Here is a 17725-nt window from a genome sequence, read left to right as displayed (position 1 = left end):
AAATAGTTCCACGCCAAATGCAAGTCTCGGAGAGACCGCGCATGCCTCATCGGTCATTCAGGTATTTTTTTTTCTCAGGTAGAACTATGTAGCCAGTCAGAAAACGCAGACGAAAGTGTGACTCATTGGGACCATAGAGACGAAAACAGACAGTACAAAACACAATGCTCTTCCCTTAAGTCACCTTTTAAAAATGAAGGACCCTATTATGGTGGTATATTTCTTGTTCTGCATGCAAGGCTTGACATAATGTCCCTACAACGGAAAAGGAGCGCAGTGATGTTGGCTATTGGTTTATTTTTACTTAAACTATTGAATTATCTCAAAACAATGTCCAATTTAACATTTTATAACTCCCGTATTCCGAAATCACTAATTTAAATCACATATTATCAATTCATATCGATCAAAACCAAAGTCAAACATGTCCGATGCTTTTACACGTTTACTAGCAGAAGTCACCAGTATCTCTTCCCTCGTCATTAATGGTATTCTATTGGCTTACATCCCCAAACCGTTACTACGGTTGGTCGAGCGCCATCGTCATCTGCTTCGTCTCACCTTGCCGACAGGATAGTGATTGGTCAGCATTGGTGGGCGTTCCCGGAGAGGATCTCAGCGCTATAGGTACTAAGCGTAGTGGGCGGGACGGTGTGGACTGCCAATCGGTGGTGAGCTGCCTGGTTCAAATCGGGATTTCCAGAAAAAGTGTAAAAAAAAAAAAAAAAAAAGTTCACTACTCTCAGAGACGTTTCTTGAGCCGCGGAAAGCACCAGCCGCCCGTCCCCGGAGGCATCGCACAGAGAGCAGCCCCGCTCCACCGGCACCATGTCCCACAAGAACATCTACTATTCCGACAAGTACACGGATGAGCGCTTCGAGTACAGGTAGTTAGATTCGCGCGTGGTTCCTGGGAAGGGCGGGCGATTGGTTCACTGGCACGCAGGCCTCGTGTTTGCCCAACAGCCTTGCGGTTGTCTACTCGGCCCAATGGGAATCCCAAGCACTTTAACAGTCAACTTTTATTTACTAGTGGTATGTGAGTGTCATCTACCCAGGGCGCGGTACTAGACCTAATGAGGCCCGTAGAATTGTATGAGGGGAGGGGGTCGCCGTACGCCGCGATAGAACGTCGTCGTAGCACCGCTACCGGCGGAGGGAGACCGTTGGCTAGAGCGGCTTACGGTGCCAGAAGGAAACAAAATCCGTACACCTTCGCGTGCCCTGGCTTGGCGTACTCCGCTTGTATGTGTTGGTGTCATCCGTGTCCGTCCAAAACCTAGTCTTGCGGTGTTTGCCAAGTGGCTAAGATTCAAATCCATTGGAAAGCTGAGCGGAAGCCCGCTTAATTTGACACTCCAGCTATTCATTTTCAGATTAGTATTCTCCTGTGTAGTTTGCTGTTTTATGAGAATTCTAATTATTACAAATCTAAAGAGAAGCTACCAATCGAATTTACCCTCGTGACGTCGCGACATATTGTAACGAATTGGACAACGCCAAACTATGTAAAGTTTGCAGCAACCTATTTTTTTGTTCGCTCTGCAATCCATAATGGATATGAGTAAATTGGGAGACCATTCAATGTTTTGGAGGTTTCGTGAGGTAATAAATGACTGCCTTCCATGCTGAAATTGGTGCTTGTGATTCTTGATGGTCTCCTAAAGTGATAGCTTTATTAAACAAGCATTGGCAAAGCTAGTAGGTTTCGCCTATGCTTGAGGTATTGGCAGTGGCAATGCGCATAAGCCACTATGTACACCAGTGAAGCTGTTAAGCATAGTTAGCAGTTCGTTGGGTAGAGTGGGGTAGAATGGGGTGGGTTAGATAGGAGTGAAGTTGAGTACAGAAGGTTAAAGTGGGGAGGGATTATAGTACATTGTATTGGATGTTGACTGTGGTAGATTTGAATTGCATGTGGATTGGAGTGGGGTAATTTAGGTGGACTACAGGAGGGTACATTGGGACGAAGTGGGGTGTGCCTAGATTGAATTGGAGTGGAGTAGAGTGGCACGTCTAAGTGGGAGGCATGTCGAAGAGTGGAAGGACGTGGAGTATGTGTGGGGTGGCTTCGCACTACCATTACAAAGACCTTTTAATTTGAAATGAGCCTTCAATTTGCACCAGAAAATTGTTTTACTGCACGCAAATGATTTGCGTGAATGTTGTCACCTAGTATATTTGTGTTTTGATACAATCCAAATGTTTCTGCCACACTAAAGAAATACAGAACAAAGTGCTTAATTTGTACTACTCCTAATATTGTGAAACCTCAGCACTAACAGTTTTTTTTGTGCAAAAAAATCATACTCTTACCATGGGTACTCAGTTGGATTGTCACATACATTTTCTTACTTTGAAGTCCGAGAAAGAAAAGTAAACACTAAACTCCCTCGGGAGGAAGTGCTTGGTATTTGATATCTTTCAATACACTACAAATGTAGCAAGGTAAGAACAAGATGTGAAGGTCTGTTCACAGAAAGGGATTTCATGGAACACTATAGTAAACAAGGTTTGGGCAACTGGACGGATGAATTCAAACTGGACATTCTTAACCCCTTCCATGCTGGTGACGAACCCCAGCCGTCATGCACTAAAGTGCTCGTGTGCTGATGACGGCTGGGGTTCGTCATGACCCGCCCCTGTTCATTTGTTTACCGCACAGGGGCGGGTCATGAGTGAGTTGCAGTCCATAACACCAATGGTAAGCAACAGGCAAAATGCATTCCTAAGTCCGCTTTCAGAAGGTTCCCAAGATGTCTTTGGCAGAGGGGTTTCTGAAAGGTAAGCAAATGAGAAGGTTTTGCTAGTGTCAAAAAGGGAAGAAAAATGGACAGACCAGTTAGTTGTCTGGGTCTTGGCCTCTGACTTTTTAGCCATGCCAATGTTTATATAGGTGACTGTTTGTTTTTGTAGAAATGCTCAAATTTTATGAAAACAAGCATTGTCTAAATGTTGTAAAATCACATATTTCATCAGTTGTGTGGATCTCTACAGGGTACTTGTGTAACTGTACACATTGAGGGAAGAGCAGGGTACTGTCTGGTAACTCACTGGCTGAAGTTGCCTATCTCTGTGCGCCATGGGAAAAGGGCTGACTTTATTCTTAGTGCATACATTTTTATTAAAAATAAAAGGTCTTGGCCAACATCAGATCTACGATTTGCCGGAGTTGCGGACTAAATAATTGTCTGTTACGTTCAGATATCACTGTTGAAACATCAGCATTGTAAATGTCCAAGGGGACTATAGAAAAACATACATGGCTGTGGCCAGTACATTTCTTATCATATCCCACTATTAAGATTCCTTAGTGTTTCTTCTAGAGCTGTTTATTGTGGAGGTAGCTATTATGAAGTCTGTGTACTGCAGTACCGTCCGTGGTTTGTCACATCAATGAAAATATTTGGCTGATGAATTGCATCAATATGTGCCAGATTTGAGGTATCTTTTATAATCTGACAATGAAGGAGATGTTTTAATTTCTTGCACTCCACACCACTGGATTCAAGCAAGCCGGGCTGAAGACAGCTGGAATGCCAGAAACCGGTCCTCTGAAGCTTTTTTCCGGTCCAGGGAAGGCATGGCTTGGCAGTTCGGGCTGGACGGTTCCCATGAGGCACAGGGTCAAACGGATTTGCATATGGCCAAAATGTTTGAATTTGGGTGGTGTGGAGTGCAAAAAAACGATGGATTTAGGCCCAGATCTCTGTACTGGGGTGAATGTATGACCTTGTTCTGCATTCTGTCCAACTGGTTTTTGCATTAATTTCATGTGTTGTCACATGATGCAACTGTTTGTGGCGCTACCTTCTTTTGTTGTTGAATTTTGGAGTTGTGCTGGCTTCTGGCTAAAAGGTATGCATGTAACTTGACCATAGTAGTCGGACAGCGAGACTCGTTTAGGAACAACATGCCCACGTTGAGCTAGAAAGATCACAGGCGCAAAATCACTTTGGTAATTGGGAAGGGCACTAGACTGACCTTACACAACAGCACTGCCAGTCAATTTAGGCTATCAATGTTATTTTATCACGGAAGGGTTCAACGTTCCCCCCCCCCCCCCTTTTTAAAAGCTCGTCAATTGCTGATCCAGACTACTCGGTGTTCTCACCTCATCCTTGACAAATTTCTTTATTACTTTTGCAGGATAGTTTTCGTCCCATCTTTTGTCATGGTTTTCTTGTTTCACTTCCTCTGGGTCTATCTGATGCAAAATATGCCCCAGGGATCAGTGCTGGTGCCTATTACCTTCAACCACCTCTAAAATTTAGCACTGGCTTGAATGCTTGTTCTGAATTTTGTAGTGACTAGAAAAAATGGTTTGGGGTTCTGCCCACCTTACCCTCCCGTACCTGAGCAGGGGACATCCAAGGATGAAAAAGTAGAAACAAAGGGTACTGAAAGGATCAATCCACTTTTAATTTTCAAACAAGAAACAATTAATTGTCTTGTGAATAACGAATTATACACTGAAAAAATATATATTAATTCATATACACATATATGAGCGGACATCCAGGGAGGCACAACAAATAACAATCTATATACAAAACATCACATGTACATTATATACAAATATACAAAACATTTACAGTATCAACAAACACTTTTCTGTACCCTAAATACAAGGAATATATAAAAATATATATACATACACCAATTTACATATGTACCTCCTCTTAATTTAGAGTGGAGTATACGACAAAATGGTAGTCCCAAAAGCAAAGCACCAGGGGGTTAACACATCAACCCAGTCTACATTTGCGTTGGTGCACCTAAGAAAAAATCAAATCTTTCTTGAATTTTAACAGGGGACTCAGTTCAAAGCAAGAGGTGAATTTTGTAGTGGACATACGACCTTGTAAAACTGTGAAAATCTGGCAATTTTTAGGTTGTGAAGCCCCTTGATCAAAAGTGGAAACCGGTTACTCTTGATGCCATATCGAACAGGAAGACTACTTGACCGTCCACAAATCATGCTGGGGTCTTAACTAGGGCATATACCTCTTCTGTGCCGCCAACACTAAGCTGCAATTTTATAATGCAGTTGGGTACCTTAAACCATAGAAATCCACATAATGTAGGAAGGCAACAGTATACTATAGCCTGAATAATTTCCTCCTTTTTGCATTTGCCAAAGTTTACTAATGTGTGTGCAATCTGTATATGTGACATCTTCCCAAAGCTAAATTACTAGATTTCTAACTGTTGAACCTGTAGGCAATCAAGCCTTTGCAATTTGATTAAGGCATGGAGTGCAATTTTTAGATTTAGCCTACTGGACAATGCGTTGTGAGGCATATTGTAGCTAACTACTTTTTTTCTACCTCCCATAGGCATGTCATGTTGCCCAAAGACCTGGCAAAGCAAGTACCAAAGACCCATCTTATGACTGAAGAAGAATGGAGGAGGCTTGGTGTTCAGCAGAGTCTTGGTTGGGTTCATTACATGATCCATGAGCCAGGTAAAGATGGCCCTTCTCAGATAAAGTATATTCATTAGTAGATGCTTAATGGATTATGGGGGTGCCCATCTGCTGACAGTTGGGTGAGGGAGAATCTCCCAGCTGCTGACAGTTGTGGGGTGAGGGAGAATCTCCCAGCTGCTGACAGTTGTGGGGTGGGAGACTCTCCCAACTGCCGACAGGTGTGTGAGGGAGACTCTGCCGACAGGTGTGTGAGGGAGACTCTGCCGACAGGTGTGTGAGGGAGACTCTCCCAACTGCCGACAGGTGTGTGGGGGGAGACTCTCCCAACTGCCGGCAGGGGTGTGGGGGAGACTTTCCCAACTGTGGTTTGGGGGGAGTGGGTAAAGGTCACCAACTGCTGACAGCTGTGCTGGGGATTTCTGCAGGCACAAAGTAACTTCCTAGAGATCTTAGTATTGGTGCAACAGTCGGGGGGGGGGGGTGCTGCTACTGCTCTTGAGGAGCCTCCTGAATGTGAGCAGGTGTTGGGTCTGCCGTAGGTGGGTGGGGAGGGTGTTCCAGGTCGTGGCGGCGAGGAAGGAGAAGGATCTGCCGCCGGCGGTTTCTCGGATGCGCGGGACGGTGGCAAGGGAGAGGCGGGCGGGCGTGTAGAAGTTGAGTCTGTTGTTCAAGTAGGCTGGTCTGGTGTTGTGAAGAGCATTGTGTGAATGGGTGAGGAGCATAGTGCCTAAGACTCTTGGCGACTCTAGCTCTTGTGTATAACAGTGCATCTAGCTTTCGCCTATAGTGACTTCCATCTTAATCAAGTGCTAGAAATGAGTTTTCTTCTAACTCGACCGGTGGATGTCTGTATACGTGCTGGAATAGCATCAGCCCCTCTTGCTTTAATGGATCAAAGTTTTTTTTTTTTTTAAATGAGGAGGGTGGCCCAATGGACAGGAGTGGGGTAGGGCCAGAAATCCTTATACAAAAAGAGAAACCCACACTACCAGTTTTTTTCAAATAGTCTTATTCTAAATGAAAAGATAAACAAAACCTGATATGTTTATCACGGCAATTAATTGCGCCTTTTATTCATTTGCATTTTTAGAAAAAGAATACTGTTTTTGACAAGAGAAGACAATGTTCTTCACATAGCCAAATAATCTTGTTGTCCTAATTGTACAAAAATATTCATCAAACATACATGAAAAGTGAAAACAATCAATTTTTACAAAACATCACAAAAGTGAATAAAAACAGATGTCAAACTATTTCAAACAACATCAAAACATCATTAAATGTTCAATAATATATACATTTCATTACTACGTATTGAAATATCATAAATGATACGTAGTAATGAAATGTATATATTCTTGAACATTTAATGATGTTGTTTTGATGTTTGAAATAGTTTGACATCTGTTTTTTTATTCACTTTTGTGATGTTTTGTAAAAATTGATTGTTTTCACTTTTCATGTATGTTTGATGAATATTTTTGTACAATTAGGACAACAAGATTATTTGGCTATGTGAAGAACATTGTCTTCTCTTGTCAAAAATAGTATTCTTTTTCTAAAAAAGCAAATGAATAAAAGGCGCAATTAATTGCCGTGATAAACATATCAGGTTTTGTTTATCTTTTCATTTAGAATAAGACTATTTGAAAAAAACTGGTAGTGTGGGTTTCTCTTTTTGTATAAGAATTAATGGATCAAAGTGTCACATCTGTTCGAAATGATGAGTCCCACCATATAACATTGAGGGCTAAGATTCACAAGGGAACTTTCAGTTGTCTGTTTGCCTTATTGAAGGCAGCAGCATTCGCCGGGCTCTTATTCCAGCCTCCCATTTGTGCCTAATAGGGTCTTCTCTGCGCCCGCCCCCTGCCTACTTTACTGTTTATTGGGACTTTTTGATATCTTGTCAGATACTTGAGGTAGTTGGACTACATGTTGTGAAGTCGTGGGGCTATTTAAACTGTTTTTAAATATACCAATGGCTTCCAGTAGGTCTTTATGTACAACTTAATCATTGGCAGCACTTGTAATTAAAGCATCAACATGTGGGGGGTTGAAATTCAGGCAAAATAGTATCCCAGTTAGTTGAAAATAGATTTTCGGAGCCCCAGATTGTTTTATCTGTGGATTGTAACGCTGTCTGCTAGGACCCAAGTGATGATAGAATTTCACCAGGCCTGCCATGTTGGAGGCTCAAGTGATTTCCACCAGCAAGTAATTAGGTGCTTAGCCACCAATAACCCCAGGTCCAAAAAATGGGAGGTAGCTTTGTGTTTTTTATCCCTGTGGTAAAGTCCCACCAAGCAGGCTTTGCTTGTACGTAAAGCAGGTTTTCTTGTACAAATGGAAGGATGTTTTCTTTTGCCAGTAATGTTGTATGGCTAGGCAGGCCCACACACAGCCTTTGGAGAATGTCAGGATTGAGCTGGTAACATTGAGGGCAGGTGCAATCTGTTTTGTTAAAATAGCAGTCAATCTTGGCTGGAGTTAAATGAGGTTGGTGTTCTCTACAGAATTGTATGCCCTAAAATCTAGCATTATGGAGTACGTTTGAGCTGGCTAGTATTGCAGACCAGTCTTTCTGTCAATGCTCTTTCCCAGTAAGGCGTTTGATACATGGGGTGTTGCAGAGTGGTGCCCAGTACATGTTAATATTGCCAGGGCGTGGGAGTTGTGTGTTCTTGTGTTTCACCCCATTTACTACTCATTTTCACCATTGATAAATTTTTTTCTTAGGGGACTTTAATTCGCACCTGTATATAAATCTCTTTTTACCAAACAAATTGAGTTCTTGAATTGTTTCATCCTACCTTCTTCAGGACACCATTTCAAATCGTATACTATATTTTTATCTGCCAGGACACTTTTCTTCCATGCAGTGGTAGCAAGCTCAGTACACCTGGTTTAACATATTCAGGAGTTGTGATCTGTTGTGGAGATGTACCACACCCTTATTATCCCCATGGCTCACCTCACAATCCAGATCCTAGTTTTTTGCGAAGCTGTAATGTAGTTATTCGTGTGGTTCACTAAACATGCATCTCGTCTGACCACTCTATTGTGTTCTTGTTTTTGGAATAATTGAGCTCCCTCATTTTTCCTCTCAAATTCCTAAGGGAACTATGCACCCCAAATTTCAATTAAGCTCATGTATTTGTGGTTGCTCTCCTCGATCGGATTTGCGGTCCCCTGCCCCCTTTACTGTTGGGACTGTATGATATCTTGTCAGATACTTGAGGTAATTAGACTTTAACTGTTGTGAAGTGAGCTAGATAAACTATTTTTAAATATACTGATGGCTTCCAGTCAGTCTGTTTATATTGTTGATTATACTTTTAATTTGTAATAGTAATTCTGACAGCATGGTTAAAACTAATTTGCATGCATCTATATATCCTGCAAGAAACATTTCTTGGACTTGCTCAATAAACGCCCACTTGCAATGTTACTGTTGACTTATTTCAGCTTTGTACTGATCATTGTTTTACTTTGTTTTACAGAGCCGCATATACTGCTATTTAGACGACCCCTTCCAAAAGAACAATAAACCGCCTTCTGGAATCTTCACATGAATATTTTGGGACTGTAACTGTATATATAGTAGTATTCAATGAATACTTGATTACTGTGTAAAATTCTCATTCAGACCTGCGCATGAGCTGTATTCTTCACAGCAAGAGCTCAGTAACCTGCAGTTAAGTTGACTGCTTTGATCTAAAAAAAAAAGTTTGCCTTCTGTCTTCTAAGTTCCGTGATTTCTTCTAAGTCCTTGTTAATAAAGTTTACATGTTGCATGTATCCCCATATCAGTAGTGTAGTACGTTTTGGATTGACATTTTACTTATACTTAATTTATGGCCTAAATATTTTGTTGTATGTTTTCAGTTCACGTGGTCAGACTTTCTGCAGTCTTACCTGTCCCCATGAAAATAATTGTCCATATTTCCACTGGGCCCCAATTTTAATAAATGTTTATCTCCATCTTAAACTGTTATATTTTGGCTTTTTAAATCTACATGTTTGTGTGGGTTTATATAAATTTTTTTCCCCAATGCCTAAAACCAGAACAAAACCTGCGAGTGCCTTTTACTTTTCTGAACCACATGTAGTTTAATTTTGCCTCTTTGCTTTCAGAAGTACGGCATCAACTGACTTATCTTAAAGCAGTTTTGATCCCTTGGGTAAATCGTGCACAGATACTCGGAATTAATTTGCTAGATTGCGTAATAACAATATGGGTGATCCTCTGTTACTCTGATCCCAAGATACTGTATCCAATTAAGACGGATGTCTGTCAAACCCACCCCGTTTTTGTATACTCCACAGAACACTTGCTTTCATCCATAGGCATTCAAGTGTTTTTCCTCCCTTTCCAAAAACACCCCACTGTCACCCTGGAAGCCCACACAAGTTCATTCTGAAATTGCATAGTGGGGTCCCCAAACTGGTGCAGCTGTATATGGGCAGGGTCACTGGAATTATGTGGCCTTGCTAGACCAGATTTGGCTACATAATACAGCACATGCAGCACACCAATTTTAATGAGTTTCAGTAATATATACTTCCAGTAGATCGTATTCAAAATGTTGTTCACAATGGGCAAGAAAGCCCAGAAAAAGCCCCTAAGACTGGTTAAAGTTTATAAGACTAAACCTGGGAAAAGAGGTAATTTTTCAAATTTTTGAACCGAATACAATGAAACTAAAGTTTCTTTAATGTAGCTGTTTTTCATTTGTCTCCTTGTATCTGTACCATCCTGAAGCACATAGGACTTTTAACGAGAGCTCATGATTTTCTGGTACTATAGCCCCATTACACACACATCTCGATTATTGGCCATTCTCCATGGTGGTCTAAAGCGTTTAGTGTTTCTGGTGGATATATCTTCCTGCAGATGGCTCACCTTAGAAATATTACTCCAGGCTTCAATCAATCAATCAGAGCATTTATATAGCGCACTACTCACCCAGAGGGTCTCAAGGCGCTAGGGGAGGGGGGTCCGCTACTGCTCGAACAGCCAGGTCTTGAGTTGCTTCCTGAAGGCGAGGTGGTCCTGGGTCAGGCGGAGGTGGGACTGTTCTTGAAAACATTTCCTCTTAAGTGGCTGCCAGGTGGCATAAGTTGACCATTCCTTGCTGCAAAATTCCAGTGGCCCTGTGTATGGACAATGGGTGGCCATGGTTGAATTTAGAAAAGCCCCAACCCGCCCATTACATTTTTTGAAAAACTTGTTTATCAATTGGCTTACGCGTTGTATCATTAGTTTGAATGCTTGTCTCTGTATTTTTGTGTATTGTTTTGCTGTTCAAAGCATAACAATTGCTTAAGTGGTGGTCACCAGATTCCAGTAATGATTTAATGGGGATTCCTTGATTCCAGTAATGATTCAATGGGGGTTCACAAAGTATAAAGGTTAAGCTCCAACGCCTGTTGCACAAGTTTCTGGCCCTGATCCTCCACAGCCAGACATAGGCCACATCCAATCTTTCGGCAGCAAAGCAGTTGAAGCAACTTCTACCATAAGTGAGCTCCCCATCTCCTATATCTGAGAAGACCACTCTGGGTGGGTCTGTGGAAGAGGGGCTGCAGATATATTCAGCGGAAGGGATTGAAAGCGTTCATTAGCCACCTGAGAGAACATCTCTTAATCAGACGTTCCGAAACGCAGGAGGAGGATTTTATTATTTACCTCCGTTATCGATGCAGTGAGTCAGATTTCCCTCGATTAGTGAAATTAGGGGACTAAACCAGACAGTGAGCAGACGTGTAGAAACCGGACGTTCCAAGATTTTTCTCTGGATGCTTACCCCTGCAGAAATTTCAATAATGTTCGTCGAACGAAGGTTATCTGGTGGCTGGCCTAGCTTAAAGTGTGACCATTTCGGAGGATGCTTCTGTCACTGAGAAGATCGAAGCAGCCATTTAAAAGGGTGTATTCTGCATACAGCTTTACACTAAGAGCAGGAACTTAAGCAACCTTTGTTATACTGTCTCTTCTTGAAAATCTTGGACAGCCTGTGACTCCAAGCCAAGGCTTATATTGCCAGGCTGTCAACGATGGAACAGACTAGGTTACTAGCAGGTATTTTATCTGATAGTCTGTGTGTGGCCACAACTGCTTCCTGATCAGCAGTCAACTCGGAGGCACATTTGGGTGAGCTTGTGGAGAATTGTCCAGTAAACCGTCAATAGGCAGGTTTGTGGTAGGGGCTTCGCCAGGGTTACTCTTGAACAGTGATCATTGTATAGCGCCCCCACCCCTCTGTTTTAATTTTTTTTTTTTTTAGGTAGGGATACAGGAGATCACCTGTGAAGATCTCCAGCATACCGCTGGGCTCTATAGGGTATGATAGTTATCGAGAAATTTGAACCCCAACCTGGATGTATGTAGCACAGCAAACATGCAGAGTCAACTTGCCCAAAGAGGCCATCTCACTAGGTCTGACACATTATGCAAATAGCATATGGCAACACAGCAGTATTACATACTTATCTAGTGCCTAGCACTCTTCTCGTATTGATTTAATATTTGTTCCAGTAGTAGATGCCACCACCATTATACAGGTTCAAATCCTCCAGAGGGAACTCTCCCGACTACTCCCTGATTGAGCTACGATTTAAAAAAGTGTCTTGGTTTGGGGCAAATGGTAGTGTGGAGACTGAACGCTTCTTGGCTGCAGGATTAACTGATACTGGATTTACTGTGGGATTACGTAGCTGAATACTTTGAGTTAATCTGAGTTCAGCTTATACCCAAACCACCCTGTAGGAATCCTTTAATACATTGATTTTGCCGGTTGAATAGTTTCCGGATTCACATATTGCATGTGTGTTGTCCTGCAAGTTGGAGGTTGTTTCCGTAATTTGCTATTATTCCTTTCGTATTTTTTCTTTATGGTGTTGACAATTTGACTAGTCCTTCCTTGATATTGTCAGGTGCTGCTCTGTGCGTGATTGCCATCTTAAGAATTTTTTTTGTTCCCTCTTTTCGGTCAGGGTGCACTGAAAGGATCTCCAGATCACATGCATTGCTGGTACACCTAGCAGCCATTGTGACTCACTGTAGGGTCGTAATAGGCAAAAGTTGCATCCAAACACTGGTCCTAAAGATTCCTAGAGGGCTTGGACAGCAGAGCTGATGGCTGCCGATCCTCTTTGCTCGACGTGGAGACATCCATGCGGCCTGCACTACGGAGGCTAAATCAAGACCTGTAGCCAGAATCTGGGACCTCGTGCTGCGTGGCGCCTCTCGGGCTCTCCAAACAGTTAAACACATCGATTCCAACGAGGATTCAACCAGAACGTAGCAGGCAGGAATGCGCACATCGTGAGCAAGATGGTGGAGACCCAGAGGTACCCGTTCGCAGAGTCTTCGGTCTAGCGGAGCCCCGGACTCCTGCGTAGTGTGGCTGTACTTTGAAGGATAATGGACTCTCCGATCAATGGGCAATTAAGGTACCTTTTAATTCAGGCTGTTAACGCCAATTCGATTTGCACAAGGATCGTTCCTTCAATGCTGCCTTTCCTTAAGATGGCGACCATGTCTTGACAGATCAGTGCATTCTACACAGTGTCCTGAATGTAATGCGGAACTCCTCTCATGCCAGCAAACTAACTTTGTTGACTCTCGGGCATAAAATTCCACAAGAACCTGGAACTGGGTCGTGCGCACAGAATACATACCTATAATTCAGCAGCAAGGAAAATGACACGTCCAATCATTTGCAAGCCTCCGAGATATCAGCACATAGATGCCATTCTCCACTTTGCTCGCAAGAATCGCCAAATCACATGGAATGGCCAAAAAATAACTTTCACACAGGACTACTCAGTCAAATACACTTTATTCGATTTATGCCTTTCATGATTTTATAAAAATATTTATATGCACTTAAAAAATGTTGATACATTTTCAACATGTGCAATACAATGAGTCAGGAAAAAAGAATTACATAAATTACATGATTAAAGGTTCATTATGTCACAAACAGTGGTGCATTATATATTTTTTTCCTAGATGCCGCCACTAAGAAATCAGCCACACAAAGTATGATGCTGTCGGTACTCAAAGACTGGAGGAAAACTAATGCCGGCCTCACTTGCGTAAAGCCAGCCTCCTTCAAAATAGGCAGCAGATATTTTTTTCTAATATCCGAGAAGAGCCCGCAAAACATAACAAAATGCATTGCGTCTTGGGTTGAAAATTGGTCACAAATGCAAGGAGTGGCTAAATCTGGTTTGACCCAGGATGGATAATTGCCCAAATATAAATGAATCAAGTTAAATCTAAACTTGACCAATAAAAACCTATGAAATGGCTTTGTAACATACATGAGGTATTGCTAGAGTGAGGTAGAACCTAAGCATTTAATGAGATCGCACTGTGGGTTTCAACACCTCCCTTTCCCCCTGGACTAGTCTGGCCCTTTCCATAGTGTTTTTTAACCAGATTCACATCCACCTTCCTAATGCTAGATGGTAATAGGAAGAGGTCTGGGCGTCCCAGATGTTCAAAGGACTTTCTCAGATAAGCCAACCAGGGCACTTTATAGGAGTGGTCTAAGGACATTACATCTGCTAAAATCGCGTGGTTACGGGTTAGTTCCTTGTTAAGCCAAATCTTAAGCCAGAATATTAACGGCGCCAGGTTAAGCCTGTCGGTGACATAGTCCAAGCCCATCTCCGCGTGAGTCGAAAAGGTCGGAGTCGACTGGGGCACAGACAGCAAGGAACGCAAAAACCTGTTTTATACCCTTTGGATTGTCTCTAGATGTACATAGCCCCATATGGCTGACCATACATCGCGATTGAGATGCATTTAGCATTACAGACCTTTAGCAGGGCCTCCATTGGCCTGGCCCCCAACCTTTTTGTGAACCCCATGAGTGCTGCAGTTGATCTAGCCACGGATACGTTCTTTGCCCTTACCTGAGGGCCCCAAGATACCCTCTCGCCTCTCGTCAAAGAGCACCCCAGGTATGGGAACACTGCCACTCTGGTAACCACATCACCCTTGCATTAAAAAAAATTTGGTTTGCCCCTATTCCTATGGAATCCAACCACCATGGTGTGTGATTTGTTAGCATTCACCTTTAGGTCTAGCCTATCCATAAATGCCCCAAAGGCATCAAGTAAACCATTGCCAGTGCGGGCTATGAGGACAGCGTAATCCGTGTATCGGAGAGCAAGAATCTTTGCACCTCCTGTACGTGGGACGTCCCCATCCACCTCCTCCAGATAGCGACTCAGGCCATTAATGTAGATGGTAAAAAGGAGGGGGGCCAAAATACAGCCCTGGCGCGCTCCACGCATCGATTTAAAGCGGATAGTACACCATCCCTCGTTAGTGACCTGAATTTGAGAAAACAATTCTTGATGAAGGGATGCTATACATTTAACCAATGCCCCGTCTATGCCAAGTTCCAGAAGGATTGCCCACAATTTGGCCCTATTCACTAGGTCGAAGGCTGAGGAGAGGTCCATGAAGGCTAGAAATAGTGACCCCCTCCTTTGCTACCGTGTACTTGGCAATCCACATGTGCAAATTGGAACACTGCTCCAGGGTGCGTCTTTTCTCCCTAACCCATTTTGGATGTTAGATAGACCCCCCCCCCCACATCCCTCAACACTGTCCCTCAACTTCACCAGGAGGACTCTGCCTAATATTTTAATTGCACAATCTAGAAGGGATATGGGTCTAGAACACCCTGGGTCATCGCGCTGGCCTTTTATTTTTAAATCGGCACTATTATTGAAGTGGCCCAAGAAGTAGGGAACAGATTACCATTAGCGGCATTAAATAGATTAGACAAGATTCTGGCCCAAAGCTTCGGGGAATGTTTAAAAAAATCTGCTGGCGCCCCATCCGGCCCTGGGGCTTTGTTTTTAGTTGACTCTAAAATTGCTAACTCCACTTCTGCTTCATTGAAGATTACTGGTCCGGCCTCAGGGACTGTTCGTGGACAGCCAGAGGCTTCAGTCAGTCACCATATACTGCTCTAAAGTGGCTCACCATTTGTCATAGGGGATGACGCAGTCCGTGACATTAGTGACCAGATCCGAGAAAGAAGGCTTGTTAATAATAGCACAGAATTTGCTGCTGTTACGCAGAACATCAACTGAAAGTAGATTATCCCAAGCCGCACCCTTTGTCGTCCTTCCGTTGTTTAATAGCTAGCTTGTACTCTCTCCTTAACAGTGTGACTACCTTGTCTCTCGGATTGTGTTTAAAGCTGACATAAGTGCTCTGTGTGCTTTCGAGCACTTGGTGTCGAACCATCGACTGTGATAATTTGCTCCCTGCCCTAGTTTGGCCGTCAGTTCTATTGAAATTTGAGTGCATATGGATTCAAATGCCCCCATTATTTCGTAATTTACCGCCCTAGGGTCCTCACAGATTGCCATATAACCCTCTATTTTTGGGAGGAGGTCTGCATAAAAGTTTTCCGGGACCACGTTTGCCCACTTTAACCTTCTCCCCTGATCCACAGGGCGTAGGGCTGGCCTTATCTTAACGGGGCAAAACATAGGTCCCATAGAGTTCCCCCCCCCCCATATTTCACCTTGAGTAAGACAGGATTGTGGTCACTAAATGGGGAAGCAATGGTTGCATAGCATAGGAAACAACCCCGTGTAGGATACCTGAGGTCACAAATATATAGTCTATCATAGAACCAGGGTCTGAGCCCTTATAGGTAATAAGTCTCATCAAGTACATTAAAGTTAGCTAACATCTCTTCCAATGCCTCTCCGGCCTTGGTGTGCTCAAAATGGGGGGCTTCCAACCTAGGATGGCCCATAGGGTCACCTGTGCTACACATATAATTACAGGGGTGAATATTAAAATCACCTAATAGGACGAACTCCTCATTAGTGTTTTTATCTTGACCAAACTCATCTTTAGTGTTTTTATCTTGACGGAATGAAAATAAAAGATTCTAGGGTGGCGATATGATCATTACCATTTTCCCTATTCCAGGAAGTATAAAAATTAATAAAGGTTTTCCTGCTGAGGGAAACCTCCCTTTCCACGATAAGATTTGGTGGACAGCTATTAATCATTTTTAATGCCCCCTTAAGTTTTAAAGGAGAATAAGGCCTCCCTTGGCTCTATCGGTGATACTAGGGACTGCCGGGATGGCAAAGCTTGTTAAACCATCCAGCCACAACCCATGTGAGGTGTCCCATGTTTCCTGAAGTGCTATGATGTCTGACGACAAAACTAACCGATGCATCAACTCCCCTTTTGGCTCTGACACCAGCCACGTTCCAGCTAGGAATTTTACAAGCCGCAACCTCATTGGAAATTGAGGCCCCATCCATAGGCGCAAGCCTAGTGTCCACCAGTCAATCAATCTCTTCTAGGCCCGACGGAGGGGCAAAACGATTACTCGGGGCTGGCCCGCACCCCACAGCGGCACTAGATACTTGATGGGTATTAGGTGTCGGGCTACTGTGTCTGTCCTTGGGTTATAGGTGCGGCCATGCACAGTTGAAATTGCTCCTCCCGGTGCTGGGGTCAACCCCCCCCCCACCTCCTTGTTGGTAGTCGTTGGTCTTTACTGAGGGGGGATAGAAATAACCCAAGGGGACAGGTCTCAGTTGGTCACTTTCTGATCATACTTATCTGCCAAGTTGGCCCTGTCAAAATTAATTGACACAGTCCCCCTGGACGGACTTCGGGCGCCTCCCTATCCAACCCACCCTCCTCTCAAGATGATCCTGTTGGAGATATTAGCCACGCTGCAAGCATCATCACACCAGGAACGGGCCCTTACCATGAGGTCTGGGGCAGATTTAAGCTCTCCCGCTTTAAGTGGGGGGACCCCGATGAGAATGGCAACAAGTGGGGCAGCTTTTGGGGTGTAGATCCAAGTTGACCTGACTGGCCCTTGCCCTCTTGTAAGTAGGTGCATTAGATTGTTCAAAGGGGCGGGCGGGAATGCTAAGGTGTGTTTAGGTTACCTCCGGGCCATTCTGGGAGGTGATGGAATCCCTCGACCTGACGTTAGCTTGCTCCACCTCGCTACAAAGTGAACCCAATTGCCTTGTTTTACCCCCTCATTACCACTTTTTCCATGCCCCTCAGGCCCCTACTTAAAATCTACTGTTGACACAAGGAAAGGTTTCCTCGTGCACCATTTGGGAAAATGTACAGTGAAATCAGGATGAAAGACACCTATGTGTTTCTGAAATCAGAACAAACTATAGAGTTTAGAAACGGTAGGTGTTTTCACAGTTCCGAACTTGAGTACCCATACTAGCATGAGAAGTCTAGGACATTTTTCAAAT

General features: G+C 43.4%; 1 protein-coding gene across 1 annotated transcript; it reads left to right on the top strand.

Moving 5' to 3' along the window:
• Positions 1 to 641: 641 nt before the first annotated feature.
• Positions 642 to 9422, top strand: CKS2 (CDC28 protein kinase regulatory subunit 2). Its single transcript, XM_086963051.1, has 3 exons — positions 642 to 887; positions 5340 to 5467; positions 8935 to 9422. Exons 1-3 carry the CDS (start codon positions 829 to 831, stop codon positions 8979 to 8981), a joined length of 234 nt encoding a protein of 77 aa, XP_086819177.1. The 5' UTR covers positions 642 to 828; the 3' UTR covers positions 8982 to 9422.
• Positions 9423 to 17725: the final 8303 nt, after the last annotated feature.

Source organism: Lissotriton vulgaris, chromosome 3_1 (genome assembly GCF_964263255.1).
Source record: "Lissotriton vulgaris chromosome 3_1, aLisVul1.2, whole genome shotgun sequence".
NCBI classification, from domain to species: domain Eukaryota; kingdom Metazoa; phylum Chordata; class Amphibia; order Caudata; family Salamandridae; genus Lissotriton; species Lissotriton vulgaris.
This window is presented reverse-complemented; position numbering and strand designations above follow the sequence as displayed.